Consider the following 23,211-nt stretch of genomic DNA (forward strand, 5'->3'; position numbering starts at 1 on the left):
AGACTCCTGGCCAGACGAGGGCTTTGCAACCTGGCAGTAATGTGAGAAAAGCCCATTGTGCTGCTGTGGAAAAACCCAGTTCTTGTGTTTACAGTCATGAGCATTGGATTGCACACACATACACACACACACCTTCTGCTTCCAAACAACACAGAACACAATCAGAAAACAACACTATTCCATATTTTTCCACCTTGTCCTCTGTAAGGCTGCCTACCAATTAGCCACACTGCCTCTGCTGAGGAGAGATAACAATAGAAAGCCATGTACACCCTAAAGACCCCACTGGAGAACCTTTATTAGCGTATTGATATCTCCTGCATGTCACCACTGCCCTCACTTGCCTGGCAGCATGCCTGCAAATTTTCTGTGGGGAAAATCACCAGAGGGGCTGTAACTCAATACAAGAAGAAAACAGCACGAAACAACATTAGACCAAACATTACATGCTGTAATTAGAGAGATGCTGCGAGGAATAATTATGAAAGATGGTATAGCAAAAGCTGCATTGCACATAAAAAAGGGTAAATATACAAACATGTCTCTGTGAAAATATAAAATAAGACCCAGTGAAAGCATAACCTGAAATAAAATAAAACATTTAATCAGTGGCAGACGTAACAATTAAAAATAAACAACAGCTAAAAATACTCTATGTGCCCACTGATATTTAATCCTTTAGCATTTCCAACACTTTTGAATTTTGTGACAGGTGAATTTTAGGAATTCAAAGCATGTTTCTAAGTGCAGACTGCTTGAAAAGACAAAAAAGAAGACTATATCTAAATATTTCTTCCATACCAATAAAATAAATTTTAAGTTAGCAAACATTTTGTAGCACCATAAAGTAATGTTAAAGTGAATTAAGTCCAAAAAACACACATGCAGAAAACTCATAAAATTGGATAGCTGACTTAAAAACTAAGCATACATTTTAGGTTTTTGTGCAAAACCATTATAATAAAACAGAAATAATCATTTTGGATTGTCCACTTGCTGTCTGGTTAAAATTCTTGAGCTACCAGTCACTGTTTCTAACTTCTGTGACTCACCTGGTTTGCAAAGGGCAACAAAATTCTTATACAGTAAAATACTGGAAAAATAAATGTCACCTAATTGCTCAGCAAGACTTGACATTTAGTCCTGCATCTAAAAAAATTCTAAGCCATTGGCTCGGTGACCAAAAGCACTCATTACCAGCTGATAAGATTTAAGGACCTTCTAAAAATGAGAAAGTGTCTCATATTGCATTTATGTCAAAAGCTTCCGTGTTTTTTTTTTTTTTTTTTTTTTTTTTGTTGTTTTGTTTTCATTATAGATTAGTAAAATTTCACAAACTGTTTCAAAAGCTTTGTAGTGCTGACTTTCAGGGTATAACACCACAGAAGCTGGTAGTGAAGCGCTTATACAGTAAATGGATATGAGGTCACTTTCACTGCAGGTCAGGCTCACAGAAAGCAACATGTAAGACTGCTCCCAAAACACCACAGACATCCATTTCAAATGTCCCAGCTGTCACTAAAATACTGGTCCTCTTCTTCCTCTTCTTCTTCCTCCTCTGTTCCATTTTTCATCAAGTCATTCAACTCTTCTTCCTCTTCTTCCTCTTCTTGCTCTTCTTCCAACTTCAGCTGTGCAAGCATGGTTTGTAAGGTCGATTTTACCTCCTGAACTTCTTTTTCTAAAGACTGTGCAAAGTGAGTTATGGAAGAATCTGAAGTTACAGACACATTCTCATTAACATGTAAATAAAAAGCATGCCAGCAGACAAATATGGAAAATGTGACACTTGTGGTCCCCAATGGTTAATGGTAATAGCAGAGGACAGTCATAACCTGGTGAAGTCATCAATGTCCAATTTGGCAACCAAACTCATTCCTGGGACAGATCATCAAGTCATACCCAATTTAACCTCATCTAATTCACTATTCATGAGTTCGTCTGAACTGTGAACCCATGCAAGCAGCTTAAATTATTCATAAACCATCAGTGAAACGGGATAGCGGCTGCCGTCGGAGGGGGGGATTGTTTAACCTGCTTAGAAACTAAAATTAATCGTGCGAGTGTCCAGCTTAAGTGGCACATCAAAAGGATAACTTTGATGGCAGATGGGGCCTGATGGCCCGTTTTGCTGTCTGAATGGACACAGATTGTCCTTATTCATAATTAATCAGCAATTAAAGAGCTTCTCATAAATACTGCAAAGGGTTCGACAAGACTTTCAGGCCACCATGGTCGTAATGAAAAGGAAAGTTTCAGGAATATGTGGAAAACCCTTCAAATTCACCCCAGAGCTCCAACAGAATTTTGCTATACTTGTCTGCATCTTTCGATCCCAGAATCTGCGGTTGTGCGTAATTCTCTTGTTATTGAGAGCAGGGACTCAATTAAAGCCCCTCAGAGCCTGTTGGTTTGATCTTCTTGTCACTATGGCAACAGTAGTACCATCACTAGTACAGTTTCTGTTCAATTTCTGCAAAGAAACAATAATATCCTGCATCTATAGTGTCCTCAAGAGTCCACAGCCCTACTGCATGAGCACAGTGCCTTCGACTCTTAAAATAAATGACACATAAGGACATGGAAACAGAGGTGGAGAGGAGCAGGCAAGTCTCTATTTCCAACTGCCAGTCTGTATTGATACCATGCTCACAATGGAGTAGCCTGTCCTGACCTCTGAAAGCTGAGCAACATGATGTAAAACCAGTCTGGCCATATTGTGACAAAGGCAGTGTATACTTTTTTTACACATTTTCTTAGAGAGTCCCAAAACAAAACGAGCCTCCTCATCATTTCAGGGAGGTATTGTTGTTCGGCTCTGTTCAAAGTAGAAAAATATGACTAAACAAAACAAGTAAAAAGCTGACTCGTGGTTAAAAAAAACAAGTTAGAGGGCAATTTTTTTGTTCATCCCAGTGTTGAAATAATGCCTCTTCGACCTCTCACTAAGCCCACCGTGCAGGAGGGGAATAGTGGAGTGAGAGAAACATACTAATCTATTTCCAATCAGTTTTCTAATTAGCGCAGAAAATGATGTATTGTGACCTGTAATCAGCTTCAACAGTTTGATTCAAGTCATTATCATGGATATTGTAATTTCCTCTGCATCAGATCCAGCAAGTGGAAATGGGCAGATGGAAAAAGTGGAGGAAGGGAGGTGAGGAGGGGAAGGGAGGGTCAGCCAGAGGATGGACATTAAGATATGACAGGAGCAGAGTCATTACAGTGACATTTCTCTATCTGCTGCAGCACTGCCCCTGTCGGTTGGCTTTAATCTCAGCCTGTGGTGACTGGCAACGCACATCAGCAGTTCCTCCAATAGCCTCGCATGGACTTTTGCCATTTCATTTTCCGGTTGGCACGTCCAGCCTGTCAAGAAAAATCGTCTGATCCAAGTTTATCTTCTATTACCTCCCTAAAATGGACCTGTAATGTCAGATAAGACAGTTCTTCCCTCGAAAGGTAGAGTAAAAAAGCTCTCATCAGTCAGCGTCTAAGAAGCGTGGATGTTTACTTTTGAGAGCTTAAAGGCCTTTGAGAAATGAGGTCCTTTAGATAAATGGACAGAGACAAACACACAAGATAGAACAGCGTAGGATTTATGTATATTTAGAGTGAACTGAAAGGATATGGGTGAGGGCTTGGTCCCGGTTCAGAATAGCAGTCTGCAATTCATCTTCTAAGGCCATTAGTCTGTCACTGATCAGTTCACAGCGTTCTGTCAGGTCCGTGGTATCAGCCTCACTGCAAACATCCTAGTTGAAAAAGAGAGAAAAGGCATCAACATTTTAACTCGTAACTGTTCAACTATATGATCTGTGACTAAGAGGGAAACTGACATGTTTCTTTAATATTGATTATATACATGATCGTCTAAATCCTGCAGTTCAGTCAAAGCTGTCAACAAACATCTTCAGTGTAGCTGTAAAAATTGTTATGCTTTTAAAGACAAAATCCGAAACTTTGCAGTGACACGTCCCCATCGATGACTAATCCATTTAGCATCCTACCTGTAGGATGCGAGCTCTCTCCAGCCAGTAAAAGACAGTCTTATCTTGACTTTCTTGAATTGCAGTACCACTAACCGCCATTAGGACTTGGTAAAAAAAAAATACTTCTTGCTCTAATAGACAACCATTTAACAAAGTAGCTCATTAGCTAAATTCACTTGACTTGATTAAGTTTTTAGGGTTTTCCATTAGGTATTAATACCTGGTAGCAGGTACTTTTTTAGCACCTACTTGGCCAGGGTTCCAAGTGAGCTGAGTCGAGCTGAAAATATGGCGTCTGGATGAGTCATGAGCAGCTCCTTCACAAGAACCCTGATGAAATTTCCTGTACTTTTCTAGAATGTTTCATCTCACCGCCTACTGCCTTCTCTGACTCTTCTTTTACCTTGTGCCTGACAAAAAAATTATAGACCTAGCAGCAGGTTTACAATCACCTCGATGCCCTTCATTACTGTGTTGAGTTTGTGTTGCATACAAATGACGTCAAGAAACTCTCAGGCCCCCTTGCTATATTGACCCCACCTATACTAAGGTGGTAGTCATTTGTAAAGGAAACTGAGTAAAGTCAAATCAAGTTGAGTTGAGTAGGTATTAGTGGAAAAGGGGCTTAAGCATCTCAGCAGGTGAGCAACTGTTGCTGCAATTTCTAACTTATAGAGATCCTTCAGATGAAAGGTTGCTGATTTGATCCCAAACTTCCCCGGTCTACATATTGAAGTAACTTTGAGCTAAATACTGAATTCTACATTGCTTCTCAATGTGTTTATCACTTATAGGTTAATTTGAATAAAGGTGTCTGCTAAAATAATGTAACATAATTTAAACTACAGTTAATGGCACCTTCGTTTTTCAGCTCTTGTGGTTTTCACTTGGATTATGCTTTCATTTAGCATACCGAGAAATACATATGCATTTTAATATTGTATTTCACTCAGAGGAAACCCACAACACACTGGAAAGCGGTACATGGCCAGTTATCCTGGTTCAGTCAACAAAAGATGAATTTCCAAAACTACTGGAGGCTTTTTTTCCCATAATGCAATGTGCTATATCTCTGTCCAGTAAACATGACAAATTGTGTGTGTTGTGCTGTGGACTTTAAGCTGCGCTTCAAATAGTAAATCTCAAACTTACTTGCTTTTAGGAATTCTCAAGGTCAGATGGGCTGTTTATAATAGTTTTTACCAGCTATCCATTTAGGTGAAAACTTGTTGAATTATAGCTACTAAAGAACACTGAACTTGTCTCAGTGATGAAAGCGGTTTGGCAAATTCAAATTTATACATGGCTCTGTTAAAGTTATTGTAATTAGGGCATGGTAGTAAGGAAGTGTACAACACTGTATCGGCTCATCACAACAGAGGATGCAGGAGGGCTGAGTTTGTTTGTGAAGGATGCCAGGTTTACGGAGGTGCAAAGTGCAGTAGGGCAGAGCATTCAGAGAGCATATCCAGCCATAATTAGAACAGGCCCCTTTGCAGACATTGTGTCCTAGTTTCTACACACTTATCAAGCAGAACACAAATACACATGCAAGGGTACACACAAAAACGTCAAGCAAATAGGCATTTACACACGTACGCAAACCCAGCTTTTATCTCAAACAACACATAGAAAGTCTAATCTGAGTCATAGCTGCAGGTAGAAAATATCAACTCCCTGCAGCTCGGAGGTGTCAGAGCAATCACTGGAAAGTTGTCTCTCTGGTCTCCACCCAGAATAGCACTCTCTCTCCGGATGATGTAACACCCAAAAAGAAATGTATGAGATCAACAGGCCCGAGGCGCAACGACATGGACAAATAATTCCTGATTCTATTATGGAATTAAGTAAGGCTTAAAAGCTGATTAACCCACAGTGTGCAAATCGCTTTCAGTGTATGAGGAATTTTAAGTAAACAGTCAGTACTCTTAAGTTTGTCCTCCGGCTTCACTTCATGTGGTGCTTGGATCTTTGTTCTCCTGCACCTAGAAGGGAAACAGTGAACTTAAAGATTTAGTGAGTTTTGTTTGTCAATGTTAGAAGCATCTTTAACAGGTAAGAGCCCCATGTTTGTATAAGTGATTGATTCTTTACTCTTCAGCTTCCAGCCAGCTTTTGGAAATTCAATACAACCAGAGGATAAAAACCAACAGCGTTGAGTGACAAAGGTGAACACATGCCTGGCAGTTTGTTAGCAGCTTTGTACACAAGCCATTTAAAATTATTCAGGAGGCTGTTGTTTTGCTCCAGGTGGGGATCAAAATAAGCACTGCCTATGCTATCTCTGCCTGTGACAACAAAGAAAACATGAATGAAATTTCACTGACATGTTAATTTGCATAAACAAATCACAGGCAGACACATATTGATGATGTGTTGATTCCTGTTGCACATTAGTTGTTAGACTGAAGGTAAACAAAGCAGACTGCAGAGCATGAAGTTAGGCAAATCATTTACGAATTTAATATTCAAACTGCACTGCTATGATTATTTAAGCAATAATGAGTGAGAGTCAGCAGGTAATTTTAAGGTTCCCATGGGTACTTTGCACTAGGCGGACAACACAATGTGCATTAAAATATAATTGCAATGCAATTATATTACACTGGTGTTACACTTAAGGATTTAATTGTTTTTGCAAACAATTAAGCTGTTGTATGTATGTTTCATAAGAAATTAACTAGCTTATGATTAACTAGTTTCTCCATTTTTACTGATACCCCGTTAGAAAGTTAATTGTCTTCCCAACATGGATCTCTTCTCACGATTTACCAATATGAGCAATAATGGAAGAAGATGCTTTCTCCTTATTGCTTTAGGTGATCGGGCTTAATTAAGCCTAACTATGGAGATTACATAAGCAGTACAATAGATTAAGGAGATCAGCTTGATAAGTAAATGCAGATTATCCCATTCTGGATATGTGTAAAAGTCTTTGTCAAATGGACAAACAAAATAATATATTTTTAACAGGCTGAAAAGCCACACAGCTGCTGCAAAGCAAGAAGAAAAGCTGCTACGATTGAAAAGAAAAAGGAATGCTGAGAGTCACATTTTTCCCCCCGTCTGCAGCAGACAGTGTGAATACACTAATTAATAAGCTGCCATCACATTCCTAACGAGCAGATCTGACAATTTACAATTCTGTATTTTAATAAATGCATCTAATGCAGGTGTGTTTTTAAAGTATAAAGCTTATTCTGTCAAGCTTAACACAGACTGCTGCTGGTTGCACCAAATAAGGATTCACAATTAAAGCTAGGGTACTCAGTAGGGTTATTGTAAATGTCCCAAGATAGTTTCACATCATCCAGGGTTTAAAATGATAAAATGGCTCAAGATGTCTAGTGGTTGTGGTTTTATCATTCATTCATTTTCTGAACAGCTTAGTCCATTAAGGGTTAAGGGTCCATTAAGGGTAAGCTGGAGCCTATCCCAGCATTAATTGGGTCGTAACACAGGTGAGAGGCAGGGTACACCCTGGACAGGTCACCAATCCATCGCAGGTTGTGGTTTTAATTATTTTCAAATCACTACATAAAGCCTTGTATGAGGATATAAATGTGAAAATACAGACACAGTTTCATACAATGTTCCTAGACCGCAAACTTATATAATAAAAGAATGCAAGGAAGTCTTTTCTACTTCAGTGGTGACTTTGAGTTTGATTATTTCAATTTTAATTAATTTAAAATCTTTAGTCAGGAGGACCATACTTTAAAAAAAACATGCTGATGAAGGCTAAATAAAGATTCACTTTTACTGAAATCTCTCGTGATGATGCCTCTGAATGAAGGTCAAACTGTGTAGTTAGTACTTGACTCCAGCTGGAGTTGGAGAAAAACTCTCTGTCCATGCAGCAATGTCATTCATTCATTCATTCATTATGACAAGTGATTGGTCAGTACATGTTTCTTTTACAGGTTTTGATCTCTCATGTCTAAACCTTACCTGCTCTGTCACAGGGTAGGCTGTCAATAAGAGTTGCCATGGTAATACACCTCGATAAAAAGTGAACCACCTCAGTGCAGAACTGAACTTGAAGTTACCTCACTAAGCCACTAATCCTGTTTCATAGCACAGGCCACGGGATGCGGGAGCCAGTTGTATAATGCAGGGAAATAAAAGCCAACTGGCAGGTTTATCAGCTGCGCAGGGATGAAAACTGGGTAATCAATCAACATACCAATGTTGACATACAAGCGCTTAGCAGAACCAAAATCCAGGAATGATCTGTAACAAAATGGGCATGACCAAAAAACAGAAACAGGCCTCTGTCATCCATATGCAAGGAAAAATAACAAGGACACAAGGCTGGGAAGCTAGTTACAGGCAATAGGGAATTCTTGGGCCTTTTCATAATAATCAAATGACTTTGGAAAGTTTGGGAGAATTCAACTTCACAACTCAAAACAAACCTTTTCATTATTTATATTTATTTAGTTCTTTTAAACAAATCCTCTGAAACTGTCTCACTATCTCGCAACTCTAATGTGCCATGTTTTTGTGGAACAATAGCTTCCATCAACAGAGCACTCCAACATCAGCCACTTTACTGTATTATGGCAGCTGGGAGGATACATAATTTAGTAACAATTCAATTCAGAAGTGGATTTTAGATGGCGTTCCAGTTTTGGCTTATTTGTCCCACAAAGTACCACCACAATTGTTTGCAACTTTGTTTCACTTTGTGACATTTTGACTGGCAGTGATGCTAAAAAGCTGCAGACTGAGTGTCCTCCAACCTCACATGTACTACATCAAAATGGTAAGCATGATTCCACAGCCACTGAATTCAGTAAATCACACACAAAGAAAGCCGTAAATTATAGGGTCGCAGTTTTAAAAGAAAAGGCTGAATGGTGCTAAAATTACAGCAAGAAAAAGAAAAAGTGCCAATACCTCAGATATTTCTAAAAGTAAAATTTGGAAAATTTCTGATTCATGGTTTGAAATATTTCTGTAAACACTTCAATACTTCCCGGTTGTACAAAGTGGAAAATTAACAAAATTTCTTATTTACTGAGTACATGTATTAAGCAACAAGGAACTATTTAGCAATCAAATAAATCCAACACAAAAAAAGGAAGAACCCTCAAAGATCTTGCTGAATATTTTCTCTATTCATGTTTGACACTGTGGGTCATATAGAAGAACAATTAGTAAAGATTAAAAGAGAACAGAGGAGTGCTGAAACACACATGTACACGTTCACGCACACACCAATCAATCTCCATTGTGGCAGCAGGGCAGCGGCTTGGCAGCAGCTAAGTGGAAATCATTTACTTAAAGTCATTATGGAAAGGAGAAGGAGGTCAGAAATTCTGCAGAGAATCCAGCTCCTCCATAATGCTATCAGGACACCATCAGGAGAAAGATACCAGCATCATTAAACAGCCATCTTGTCACTGGACTTATCGATGCATCATACTTTATCATGAACGATTCGTTTTACATCTGTTAGCTTTTCTATGACTGGGTGTGACTGGATGAACAGGCTCTTGTGTATTTTTGGAACGATGGGTCTTTTACCTCAGACTTTTCTTGCTTTTTTTTTCTATTTTAAACTACTAGGTGGCCAGACAGGGTTGCTAAAGTTTTTAAAGCCCATACATTACAGCAAGCGATGCTAAAGGAAAGAAGAATTGTACAGAAGAAGAATGCAAACTGTGAAACCAGAAGTAAGCTTGCATTTTCTTTCAGACTGCTCTGAAATCTGCATGGGACCCTTATTTGACAAGTATACAGAAGGTGCCATTGCAGAGTCTGCCTACTCGGTGTGAATAAATGTGTGATTATAAATCAGGAAAGTGCTGAAAAAAAAGCCCATGCTCAGCAAACATTCCCCCCCATTTGCCCAAGATAAAAGCCTAAAAAGGCAAGCTGCAAAGTAAGGCCAGTCTGGGAAGGCAGCCAAGGCCTCTCATGTAGATCAGTATTGATCTAACAGTGAAAAAGTTGACAGGGGTCATGTTTAAGTTAAAGTCAGCTATCAGATTATTCTGCAACCCTCCCCCCCAGCGTCAAGATACTTTTAATTACACTGATAACATACAGTGAGAGTGTTAGCATTACTAACCTCTGGGTGATTTTCCTCCATGCAGAACAAAAACTCCTCCAGCTTCTGCAACAAAAAGGAACATGTGCTGAGGTCACACAGTCATAAACCTGCTCATGCATTATTAAAAACGCAGTAGCATTGGCTGTATGTGTGCAGCATCAACATGTTGCAAAGAGGTCGTAATTATTCATCACCAGCACACGCATTAAGGAAACAGAATAACTGGCTCATCTGTGCCTCAGGTTTCCTTTGTTAGTATTCAAAGTATGTAATGGCACATTCCTTGCAAAGGGTCTAGGTAATTACTGCTCCTCTTGGAGGCTAACATATTGTTTGTGGCTGCAGGGTAAGTTCATAAGATGGCAGAGGAGCGACATATAATAATCTGTGGTTTTAATTAATATTTTAACTAGAAATGGTGATGAATTTTACAGCTGTAATCGTTTTGAGGTCAGTCAATCATCAACAGCACTTCACAGAGAATCTAATCATTATAAATGCTGCAATATTAAAATATGTACGCAAACTGGACTGCTGCCTCTATCTTTACATAGCAAGCATGATGACACAACTATACTGTCTCTTTTGAAAGATAGATTAAGTAAGAAGGCAAAAAACTGCAGCTGAGTTAATAGCAGAAGGTCAGATGGTTACGAGGTTTACACATCCGTTAATGGTCCGCTAAAAACTTCTGGCAAAGCAGACATTGTGTTAAGTTTTTGTTTTATAGAACAACCTGTGATTGTTTCTTTGACTCCTGTGGTCAGATTGCCAAATGATATGTCAACCACATAATGAAAAATCAGAAGACTACAATGTCTTAGATCAATAGCTCAGGCTGAGAATATAAGTTCCCTGACTGAGCTAATATTTTAGACAAAGAAAGATACATTATATTGACAGCCTTTCAAATGTCAAAACACTCTGTGTTAGCAAAATAACCAAGAAGGAACGGTTGTGATAGCAACATGTTTCAGTGTTGGTACAACGTCTTGCAGATACTTCCATATTGGTGAATTGGGATACTTATAAAAACATGCTGTTCACATTAATGAAGATAAAAATGCATGAGAAAACTTTGTGGTGCATTTTTGCTACACTAAGCTACAAAAAAAAAACAAAGGAGAAATGTTTGGATGTCTCACCTTTGAGTTCTTGGAGAAATGTTAGGAGGGGCTGGGCTTTAGAAGAAGAAGGAAAAGCAGAAAGAAACAAAAGGGAAAGCAGAAAATGGATGCATGCAGTTTATAAAAGACAATCCAAGCAAGACAGGGACAGAAGATATTAATTCTAAGTATATGTTAATGGATGCACATAGGTCAGTAAGAAATGTAAAAAAAGAGGGGGAAAAGCTAAAAGAATAAAAGAAATGGAGGATTTTAATTGATGCAAATTGATATTCTGCAAACATAGCCAGTAATGATTGTTGACAAGCTTTTGCTTCTGGCCACAAATCAGTAAATCCATACTGAAATGTGTAAATGAAAACATTCATGGCAAACATTTTGGCCAATTCAGAACATATAGTCTCCCAAAAACATGTCCGTCAAGTATACTATTTTTTTCACTGCTGGCTGTGTTGCCATTGTTCTGATCTTAGAAGAGTCTATCACACTACGTGGGTGGAGGAAAGTGTGAGAAGAGGAGGAAATGAGTTGGGTTCAGCCCTGAGGCAAAGAACCTTAACTCGCAGCGGGAAACACCAGCTAAGAATCACACACGTACATGCATTCACGCTAAGCTCATACAATCATGCAGAAACAGACTGAAATGCTGCACTCTGTAGAATGAAATTCTTAGAGGAAGCCAAAGACTTTCCACATGGTTGTTCCCTTACGCCCACATGTCCCTTGTTTAGAAATACCTTCAAGCTAACATGCGAATAGGTTGATGTTCAACACGTTGTAGTCAACAGAGTTTTAGGCTCTTACAGCAGCCTGAACTAAAAACGTCCTCCCCAGTCTGGTAAGGCTTACAGAGCGGGCAAATGTCATGCTAGGTCAGGTTCCATCATATTACAAATATTAAATTTATTTAAAAAGTATAAAATGCAATTGAATCTGAAAGCATGCTCTCCAATTTGACCTTGTATAGGCAAACAAAGGTTATGTGTAGAAAGTACTTAAATCTTAGAGCTTAAAAGTCTCAGAAGGGAATATTTTATATTCAACACATTCCATATCTCAGCTTCTCTCATGCACACCAGCACGAATACACGGGCAGTGAATGAATAATGCATCCTGTGTTAACAATACATTTGCTGTTACCTTTGTGAACTCTGAGTTCTGTAAGTTGGCCTCTGGACACCAACGCCCTCCTAAAGCAGTCAGCATGGCGCAGTCTTCTTCTTCTTTGGTGCACAGCTGGTTTGTGGGATAAACTGTCGCAGTGGGGAAGTCTTCCATGTCTGCTCCACTACAACTGGGAGTCCGCAACTGGAGACCTCGCAAGAACAGGTGACAGGCTTCCAGGTCGGCTTCCCAGATTCGCTCCAAGCCTGGACAGCTACAACTAAGTAGAGAAAGAGTCAGGTTAGTAGCGCAACAATATACGCTTCAATGTCAAATACTTCTCCATCACTCCTCAAATTTTTATTGTTTCTGGACAAATGTTTCCTTATTTTTTCCCCAACAAAAGAGCTGAAGATAAACCAAAACAGAGATTTAAATTCAGTTTATTTAAATTACTAAATGATTCCTACTAAGAAATGAATTTCTAAGAAATTGTTTTAATGATACATCAGTCTATTAGCATGTTATAAATTGGTTGCATATATAACACACCTGTCTTTTTATATGTAAATAACAAGCAAGGCAGTGCAGAACTTTGCATACACGAGTCGTTTTATTTATTGAGTTTTATTCAGAGATTCCTACAGATTACTTATGCCCCAGCTCTTACATGTGAAGAATCATCTTGATCACAAACAAAATAAGAGAGATGATCATGGATTTCAAAAAGTAAAAAAGTATGCAGAGTAATGTTTACATCCTGGGAGAGGAGGTGGATGTGGTAAAGGAATACAGATACCTAGAAGTTCAACCAGACAACAGACTAGACTGGAAATGCAACACAGAAGCATCTACAAGAAAGGACAGAGCAGACTCCACCTCTTCAGGAAGATGAGACCATTTAACATTTGCACCAGGACGTTGCATATCTTCTATAAGGCTGTTGTGCAAAGTGCAATCAGCTTTACAGCCATCTGCTGGGGCAGCAGCATCAGAGCCAGACACTTAAAGAGACTAACAAACTAATCAAAACAGCTGGTTAAGTGCTGGGGGATAACTGGAGAAGCTGCAGCTGATTGTCCAGAAAAGAATGCTGCACAAGCTGCTGAAAATAGTGGATGATTCCTCACATCCTTCACACAACACAGTGAAGAACAACAGTGTGTGTTCAGTGAGACTTTTTTTTCCAAGTCTGCTGAAAAACATAATGTTACATCAACCATATATAAAACTATAGAATGTCAATTAATTATTCATTACTTCAAGAAAAATAAACTACATTAAAATTTCCCTCAGGGGATAAATATAGTTATTTTCTTTCATCCATTTAATTAAATCGCACTGTGTTGTATGCATCAAAACTGATCACCACTGACATCAACTGTGGAGCAGTACTAACACACTGGAGCATTTGTTTCTTTTGGCTCATGTGCTGCATCACACCCTCACAGAGGAGGTAACAAAACTACATACTTTAAAAAATATGACTGTATATACTGTGGATTTTTACTTACTATGTAACAAAGAAATAAAATATTTTAAGGTAAAATGCAAATTTGTGTTTATGGCTATAAAAAGCTGTATTTTGTCTGTGAAAATGATGACTCATTTCAGTTTCTCAGAAAATGATGAAAAACTGAAATTACACCAAGCAACATCATGCTCACTGAGCACAGAGGTCCTACAGGCTCAGTGAAAGACATCCTTAATAACATCTCTGTAATAAAATGCTGACAAAAGAGTGACGAAGAAGGAGAGAATATAATTCCATCTGCAAAATGTAATGAGACTGTCCACCTGGCAGGCAGCCTTTTTTTCTTTAAAGAGGAGTAGTAAAGATAGAAAAGTGAGGGTGAATGTTTTTATCTATGCTAGACTTGGTTTTTAGGAGTTCCGGAGGAGAGCAAAATTTTTGGTTATTGATTCTTTGAGTCATGCTCAGTTATTACTCCACCCTGACCCTTGCAGCATTCTGATGCCACTGAATGGCTTCAGCGACTTCTGGTTCGTTATGAACCAATTAGATCCCTCAGGTCATCAGGGTCAAGTCTACTTTCTGTTCCCAGAGTCAGAACTAAACATGGAGAGGCAGCGTTCAGCATTTATGCTCCTCACATGTGGAACAAACTCCCAGACAACTGCAGATCTGCTGAAACTCAGCAGTTTTAAATCAGAGTTAAAAACTTTTCTATTTGCTGCCTATTATCAGAGAAACTGTTCCTCACACTGGAACTTTTATTTCTTGCATTTTATCTTATTCTATTCCAGTTTTTTCTTCCTTTTTTTTAAAAAAAAAGTTTGTTTTTAATGTACTTTTTGACACTTCTTATGGACCCAGCTGTACTGCTTTTAATGTTTTACTTTGAATTGTCTTACAGATTAAATGTGCTATACAAACAAACTTGCCTTGCTTTGCCTCATAAGGCCGTTCTGGAAAGATTTTCCATTTCTTTTCCATCAAAAACCCGTCCTCTGACTCAGATTCGAGACCTTGTGACCTTTACAATATTCTTATTTATTTACCCTCCTCTCTCAGTGACCTTTAGATAAAAAATTATTCCCCTATGACTGTGGTCCCAGGTGACATTTCAGGACCCGAATTCATTTATCTAGAAATATATTCTACCCTTAACATATTACACACAACAAACAAAAACAAAATTAGCAAAATGAAACAAAAACTTATGTCTCTGCCTAACGTATCAGGAACGAATCCATCTAGCGTAGAAAATGGCAGGGTGCAGGGAAAAAAAATGAGGGTTTATACATTTGAGATGCATCAAACATCCTAAAAGGAAAAAAGCTCTCCATTTATCTGTCTGTGCCAGTTTCCAATCCAGGGGGAGATTCTCTGCCACAAACATTAATTCTCACATTGAGGGATTTGAAATGTGAAAACCCCAACAATTTCATACTTTTGAGCACAAATGTACTTACATGTAAGCCTCTAAAATACATTCAGCATTTCACCTAGAGTGTGCTCTCATGCTGTGCAGCCAGATTTGAGAAATTGCTCCTTCTCCATTGTACGCAAACAAACTGAAAAGCAAAATGCACCCAGACAATATTGTTTAATCTCTCCCTCTGCTCCCTCTTACTCATTCTGCGATGAGAGTCTCCCCCTGAAAATTGAATGCCACTTGTTTTCCAGCCCATCTCCCGCCTGAAAAGCCTGCCAACCTCTGTACCCTGCCAACGCATGCCTTTCAGCCGTTTTCTAACCTTCATTTGGCAGCAAGACAATAGAAAAATTGCTCCGCCCCGCCTGTCTGCCCCTCGCCAGCTTGCTACTCAACACCACTGTCTCTGCATAGGGCAATAGTTGGGATGCACCCAGTGTGCTTATACCATTGTTATTTGTCTCTTTTGAAGAGGAGAGGCATAAGCACACATACACAGACATGAGTGGGCACGTGTTAACTTACACACATGCTCATAAATCCTTCTCTGTTAGGAGTCTGTGTTGTAAAATCATAAATTCCTCTAAAAATGTCAAAGCTGCCGTCATTTATCACAAAAGCTTCTCTTCAACAGCAGCCATAATTCATTACAAATAACCAGCAGTGACACCAGGGCCTTGTGTACTGAAAAGTCGCACAGCATGTCAGCAACTAAGCATCCTTGTGATGGTGGCGTCCTGGTGCCCATTGGTATGGACTTCTCGCCTGGGGGTTAATTGGTGGCAGCCGCTCGGCCTGCCATCTGACAATAGCAGGGTGTGGGCATGCTGCTGTGACGCTGATGGCCCAGTAATAAAAAGGAGAAGCAGGCAGACACGCTTCTTCTACAATCGCCATGCTCTCCTGTCTGACTGCTGACTGACAGGACTGCTCTTTCTCCTCCAGGCATTACGTATGTGCATAGACAGCTGTCGAGGAAGGACTATAAATATACTGTAACTGCTGAGCGAAGGGCCAACTGATTAGGTCCTGCCAGTGCAGGCAGGTTTGGCTGGACCAGTACAGATTGAAAAGGCACATCGCAGGTCTACATACTGTCTGACTAATGTTTTGTGCTCCACCCAGCATCATGTAGGCAAAAGCAGCTCCTGTTTTTACTGGGTTTTACTGTTGTAGAATAAGCCCCATCATCTTAAGAAATTAGTTATCTCAAATAACAAATAAATATGTTTTCTTCCTTCATGAAGGTAGACAAAAATCTTATACAAAATTAGATTTTCACACATTAAAAAAGGTAAGAGAGATGGTAATGTTTCACTTCAGCATTTTCATCTCAAATAGCACCAGCTGTGTTAAGGGGCTAATAATATGTGGAAATACAAGACGAGGACTGCTGGAGGACATGTGATAGATGGTGGGTGAATGTGGGTTTGTAAGGTGGGCTGCCTGGGGAAGTTTTTACAGTATAGAATTCAGTTGAGCAACACATTTTTCTTCTGTACATTCAAGATTTTCTGTATTTCAAGTGACAGTGAAGCATATTTTCACTGTTTTCTTCATCTAAGAAGTGTCTGAGCATTTTAATAACTTATATGACAGTTGATTTGATGTTTGTTCAATGCATATGATAAAGAACAGCCAAATCTCTACAGAAGGATGACAGTATAAAAGTAGGACAAACAGGAGAAGCGTTTCCTAATGAAAAATCTACATAATGTATTAAACAACTCTGGTGCTGCTAATTTGAATGATTTTTTTCTGGTGACACACTTAGAGCATCTGCACTGCTCTAACATCCTGTTCTAGTCTTTAGCAAGGAAAAGATAATTGGGTTTTTTTTCCAACATCATCCGTCTCCACGGTTACCAGACATCTCACCACACCATTCTGCCTCTCTCCTCCCTTCTCTCCTCCTGCTCTCCTTACCTCCCATTGCCATGGCACTCCATCAATGATAATGTACATTAGAGCTGACTGATAACATTTACAGTGGATGATGGACGCTCTGTCTCTCTGTGTGAGTGTGTGTGTTGGTGGCTTATGTGGGAAAACTGCACATTCAATCAAGCCAGATACAATATAAGTCACTGTGCCTGGCAGAAGAAGCTACTGGTGCTCACCTAAAATCAAATCTGCATTTATGATTGGACCGCCTTTGGATATGAATGCTGATCCAAGGAGCGAGAGCCAATCAATTATTACAAAATGTGATGACAAGGAAAATTATCCTGCAATTACTAAAGGAGGTGGCCTTTGATATGATTCTACCATATAACTAGTTACACATATGACTGTCAACAAAGAAAAAGCTGCTCCTGCAAAAAAAAGTATCTATTGGAGAAACAAACACAGGGGCAAAATATAAACGCTCTGCTTAAAACCTATAAGGACTGTTTTGGAAATTGAAAAATTCCTCCATTGAGACAAAAACTAAGACAAATTTTAGTGATGACTGCAGTTTGTTTGTATCTATTTTTAAGCAAAAATAAGTAAAAATTGCCAAACTGCACATCATGAAACATGAAGCTTTATAGATTTGTAGCTGAGGCCAGAACTTTCAACAAGTTTCCCCATTGATCCTGAGCTTTCTAGAAAAGGTTTACACTCAGGATTACTCCACATGTTTCTGCAACTATCCCCCACAGTGACAAGTCTTTCAGTCTCTGTAACATCTTCTCTGAAATCATGACGATTGACTGGAGGGAGGGTATTAATGAGGGGATGTTCTTTGCCTGGTTTCTAGAAGACATGCTGGTGGAAATTTGGTCAGCAATAATACAGTCTTTGTTTCATCAGATCAGAAGATTCCTCTCCAGGCTGAGGGTATGGGCGTCTTTTGGCAAACTTCAGTTCAGAGTTGTTGTTGTTCGATGTGAAATAACATCTGTCTGGGAACATCATCATTAATATCTGACTGGTGGTGTGCTGAAGCAACGGTTCTCCCTCTATCAGACAGTAATCTGACCACAAACAATGTATGTGCTTTGTTATTATGAACAACTGTTTGTAGAAATAGTCCTAAATGTGACAGAGCTTGAAAGGGTTTTGAATTAGACTGAGATTTTGCATCAAATGGCACACTCTTGAGGAGACATGCAAAGAAGCTTTAATGGAGTAAAAACAGACTTATGCATCTGAACAGCACTTTTTAATCTTCACATAGATTTTTTTTTTTTTTTTTACCAGTTATCCTGCAGCAGTGAAACACTGGTTTGCCAACAGGAATCTTTTGGTAATGTTTGCTTATCAAAAAAAGTAATTCAGACTACTTAAGATAGTTGGACGGGAAAAGGAGGATAAACACGATTCCCAAATACGACATTAAAATTTCAATCCAACCTTAACCCTGCTGTTATTCAATTCCTTTCTTTCTGTCTTTATTTTGATTTGTCATCTTTTGATGAAGTACCGAGCCCAAATCATATTCCAGAGCATTGCAGTTGTACTGGAAGTAAAAATTACAAGGCAGCATTGCATCTCCTACTGTAGCCGAGGCAACATAAATGTCTCTGAATATGGCTCAAGAGCACGTAATACATCGTTAAACAGAATCAGAATCAGCTCTATTTGCCAAGTATGTAACACATATAAGGAATGTTTTGCTAGCAGATGTTGTCACTCTAGTAGGAAGAAGATAAGTAAAAGTAATAAAATACAGCAATAAAATAAGTAGAAAGCGATAAATAAAACACTCATATAGTGGTCTATACTATTTACAGAGCATTTTACCTATATACAAAAATATAAATTCAACTATACACTACATACAGTAAAGCAGCAGCATAACAAAAACATGAAAGGGATGAGGTACAATTAAAGAACCGGTTTGCTGTTTATCTTAACAAGAAAGTTTAATTTAAGATCAGGATTTTGATCAGAGGCTCTGACATGAAAAGGTCAAGTTGTTCATCTTTTCTTTAAACAGCATAGGATAAACTATAAAATGAAAAAATTATACGATATAAAACTAGTCAAACTGGGATTAATAATGTTGGCTGTAACTTATTTGTTTATGTACAACACACCAGTAGTTTGAATGGAGTAGTCCGCTGTGCTAAACCAGAAGGAATGATGGCTGTATAAGTGCACAATGTTAACATTTTGAATCTCAAATGCAGTAGCCATCCCCCCAACTACCGCAGCTGCTTCTTCATTAAAAGTACAAAAGTATTTGCTTAACGTTACAAAAATGGTTAACTATAAATAATGTATTCAAAGTAACCTGTACTCTATACAAAATATTTAAATAAAAAAATTTATTGAAGAAAGCTTTGCATGCATTGTTCCAACTGGAAACACTGTTTAGTGTTTAGTGACACTTTTGGTACCCTTTGCAATCAAAAAGCAGTGGGCTTCTGACCAAGCATCAGTACTAGGAGTTAACGGTTTGTTTCATTTTGATTTATCTGTGTTGAAGCTGAAAAAACCTTCTAAAGGTTTCTCAGTACTGTCTGTCTCTCACTCTTTATTGATCTGGTTTATTGTGGGCTATACTGTAACAGTATAGCCCACAATAACAGGCTCTGCTTTTACCCATTTTTCTTTAAAACACTGATGTATGCCTCTTACAGGTAGTCAATAGTGCTGTCAATTTTTTTTCACTTTGTTACATGATGCAGACAGGTGCTTTCTAAAAAAAAATGAGTATACACAAACAACAAAGCAGCCATCAGCCCTACTGACAGAAAAGGTCCAGAGGCATGCTTCCCTGCTGGGCACAAAGACTGCACCATGTTGCTCTTTGACCATGCAGACCTCCGCTCTGTGCATCCCTGTATGCCACCAATTCCTGGCTGCCATCCAAAGAGGTGACCCTGCCTCTCAAAGGATGCAACCCAGAAAGCCATCCCCACACACACACAATAAACCAGGATAAGGAGAGGAACAGATTCTCTGATACAAGAGTCTTTTATAAATAAGCCCAGTGGACATGTTGTACACAAAAATATTACAGGCTCTATTTCACGCTGCCAAAACTCTTGAGGAGACAAGCAAAGCAGCTTTAATGGAGTACAAATAGAAGCCCGAAAAGGTGTATGGTTTCAAAGACGGACCAGGTTTCACATCCTCATCTGATCTGTCAGGCAGACTTTGCCTGTAACCCAACATTACTGTCCTCAGAGATTTAGAAGCTATTAGAGTCAGGTAGAAGCAATTAGACACACAAAAGGTTTTGGTTGTCTTTTATATGACTAACACAGAGGAGGAAGACAAGCTGACGTACAGGACTAAAAAAAAAAAAGGACAAATATAGAAAATATGCAAGAGGGTGAGAATTGGAAGACAAATCGTGCAGGTGAGAGACAGAGTGAAATGTGAGAAAGGGAAACAACAGCTTAAGAAAGAAAAGGTGTGAGTGTATGATGTTGTGTGTGAGATGATGTATTGAGGAGAACGTGATCTGGTTAGAGGACAACTGAGGTGAGAGGAAATTCCTTGGAGGCTGCTGCTCTGTTTATGTCTTCCTGTTTATTAGCCCTGTGGGAACATGTGTTAGAAGAGCGAGACAACACGGAACAGCCATACCTGTGCAATCTATCCTCCAACAGCTCCATGTACTTCGTTGTGTTCTCCTTCAATCGGCTTTCTGTGTGGAGAGAAAATCACAAGCAGAACAACAGATTACTTGTACCTTTATTTGTTACTTCTACTGGTAGTGATGCAGTATCCTAGCAACAAATCGCAAATCTAATACCACTCACTTGTAATTATCCATGTTACACATAAACTCTTTTAGCAAAGGCAGTCATCATCCCACTTGGGATGGTCTTGTGCAGAAAAGCTGCAACAGTACAATACAGTTCAGTTCAGAAGAGAGGACCAGCTGGCTCTCTCTTAACATAACACACAGTTGAGGAAGGATCACTCCCTCTGCTCTAACAGGAGATAAAATAGTAGACGGCCTGAGGATAAAAGGGGATTTTATTATGGCGTAGCTCCTTATATCTTGCCAGATTTTCTTTGGGGCATAAGTTGGATGGATAGCTTATGTTGCTTCCTGTGCCCTTCTGCCTGCAGAGAGCTGTGCCTGAGGAGGCAGACGGAGGCTGCTGAGCGTCATTCAGGGTGGAGAGGAGGGCAATCTGAGCAACGTTAATGAGCTCATGTATGAAACATGAGAATATGGCCCCCACAGCAGGAGATCCTTGAAAACAAAGGGATGTACTTTTATCAAATAGCACCACGTATGTACAGTTAAGCTCAAAAACAATTCACACCCGAGGAAAATTGGAGAATTTTTATTTGACCAATAGGTTTCTCTGGGCTAAATTCTTTTTTAATAGAGACTACAGTGTCCAAAATTATTCAAAGTCTCTCTGAGTAATCAATAGTAAAGCCTTTATTTGCTTTCACAGAAATCAAACCGTTCTGGTAATTGCTAACAGGCTTCACTAAGGTCTATGTTGGGATTTTGAACCACTCCTCTTCTGTGATTATCTCCAAGTATTTGAGTTTGAAAGGCTTCCTTACCAGAACTCTGTTTTTTTTTGTTTTTTTTTTTTGCCTCTGCTGATCCTGGATATGATTCAGCTTCAGATTCCACAATTTCTATATTGTTCTCTGTTAACCATTTCAGTTGCCTGTTTTACATCAGTCTCTTTGACAAATGCTGCCATGTTTTTCTAACTTTCTGATGGTTTTCTCCATAATCAGAATGTATTTCAATATGAGTCAAAACATGGCATTGGGTATGAACGATTTTGAGGTTAACTGTAAATGCACACATGCTGCAAAACCAACCCTCCTCCTTTTTTTACTAACATACAGATCAACAAAGCGTGCTTCATAAATCTGCCAACTCCAACATCTTTACAGTCTGAATCTGTGCTTTCTCACGCTCTGCTGCAGAGGTTCCTTCCTCAGAGTCAAGAGCACCCAAAGAGGTCATAAGACAAACCGAAGAGGTCATGAAATGATTAAGAGACATTTCTACTGACAGAGCTATTTTCTGGGAAAATATTGGATTTATTTATCCCTTTATTCTTGTGAAAACATTCACTGTAATCTAAAAATAAGTCAACTTGTCAGTAACAGAAAGGATAAACTAGCTATTTCCTCCATTTTTTGGTTTTCTGTTAAGCTAAGCCAACATGTTGGCATTATTGTAGCATCATTTTTGCTTTACCAAATATTTAATCTCACTCTTGATTCAAAAACCAATAACAGTACTTCACTCCTTTTTTAACTGAGTGAATGGTGGGTTCATAAGACATGATCAAAGGTCAGAAGAAGTCTGAGCCAATCTTAAGAAAAATAAAAAAAACCCAAAAGCTGCTGGAAACTACTCAAAGTTAATGCCACTCAGTTTGCTCACATTGACAAGAACTCACACAGAGACAAAGTCACCTAATTGGATGTTCTGAATCACACCAAGGTTTGAAATATAATTGTATCATCGTCTTGATGATGGTTATTAGACAGCATCATCTTGAGGATGTGACAGGCTTGGAGCCAGGCACAGCAGGAGAGAAAAGAAAATGTCTAGGAGAAAGTGGATGTGACACACTCCCAAGCATTCACACACAAATATTACTGTTGATACTCCAAAATAACTGAAATGGAGACAGTATGAGTGTTTATGATGGGTGCATGCGCATGTCACAATAGCAGACCTCATCCAAAAAGTTGTTTTAACCCAAAGTAGCCAAACCTGCCCAGTGAAAGTAAAGAGGGAAGCAGCAGGAGGAGATATCACATGTCTGCTGGGAAGTTCTGGTGCAGGTAAACCAGACAGCTCACTTACTACCCATCATCTAATTGCTATGTGAGACCCTATCCTACCTGACACAGTCTCTCTTGTCAACTTCCATTCATGCTGGCTCCATTAGGCAGCATGCAAGGAAATAGCAAGTGAATAATACATGTGCGCATTAAGTCTGACTTGTGATGGCACATAGCATAAAGATACAAGATGACAAAGTAGGCTATGGCTTGCACATGAGCCTGATTTATGAATTAGGTTAGCAATAAAGAAGGTGGATATGAATGCAGATTAAGATTGGAGACCCACAAGACTGTTTACCTTT

General features: G+C 39.0%; 1 protein-coding gene and 1 long non-coding RNA gene across 3 annotated transcripts in view; both read right to left on the bottom strand.

Moving 5' to 3' along the window:
* Nucleotides 1–281: 281 nt before the first annotated feature.
* disc1 (DISC1 scaffold protein) overlaps nucleotides 282–23,211 on the bottom strand; it is a 49,016-nt gene continuing 26,086 nt past the window's right edge. The window contains exons 11-15 of one of the 2 annotated variants that reach the window (XM_042010098.1): nucleotides 20,711–20,771; nucleotides 12,321–12,564; nucleotides 10,072–10,116; nucleotides 3,632–3,755; nucleotides 282–1,690 (exon numbers count right to left, since the gene is read on the bottom strand). In XM_042010098.1, the coding sequence (XP_041866032.1) occupies nucleotides 1,500–1,690; nucleotides 3,632–3,755; nucleotides 10,072–10,116; nucleotides 12,321–12,564; nucleotides 20,711–20,771 (665 nt within the window). In that variant the 3' untranslated portion in view covers nucleotides 282–1,499. Of the gene's footprint in view, nucleotides 1,691–3,631; nucleotides 3,756–10,071; nucleotides 10,117–11,198; nucleotides 11,235–12,320; nucleotides 12,565–20,710; nucleotides 20,772–23,211 lie in introns of those variants that run through there. The other variant, XR_006013207.1, reaches the window with a different exon arrangement.
* LOC121655451 lies at nucleotides 4,247–5,329 on the bottom strand. Its single transcript, XR_006013208.1, has 2 exons — nucleotides 5,027–5,329; nucleotides 4,247–4,989 (listed from the first exon to the last, which is right to left on the bottom strand). It is a non-coding gene; the product is annotated as an uncharacterized LOC121655451 (long non-coding RNA).

Source organism: Melanotaenia boesemani, chromosome 16, assembly GCF_017639745.1.
Source record: "Melanotaenia boesemani isolate fMelBoe1 chromosome 16, fMelBoe1.pri, whole genome shotgun sequence".
NCBI lineage: Eukaryota > Metazoa > Chordata > Actinopteri > Atheriniformes > Melanotaeniidae > Melanotaenia > Melanotaenia boesemani.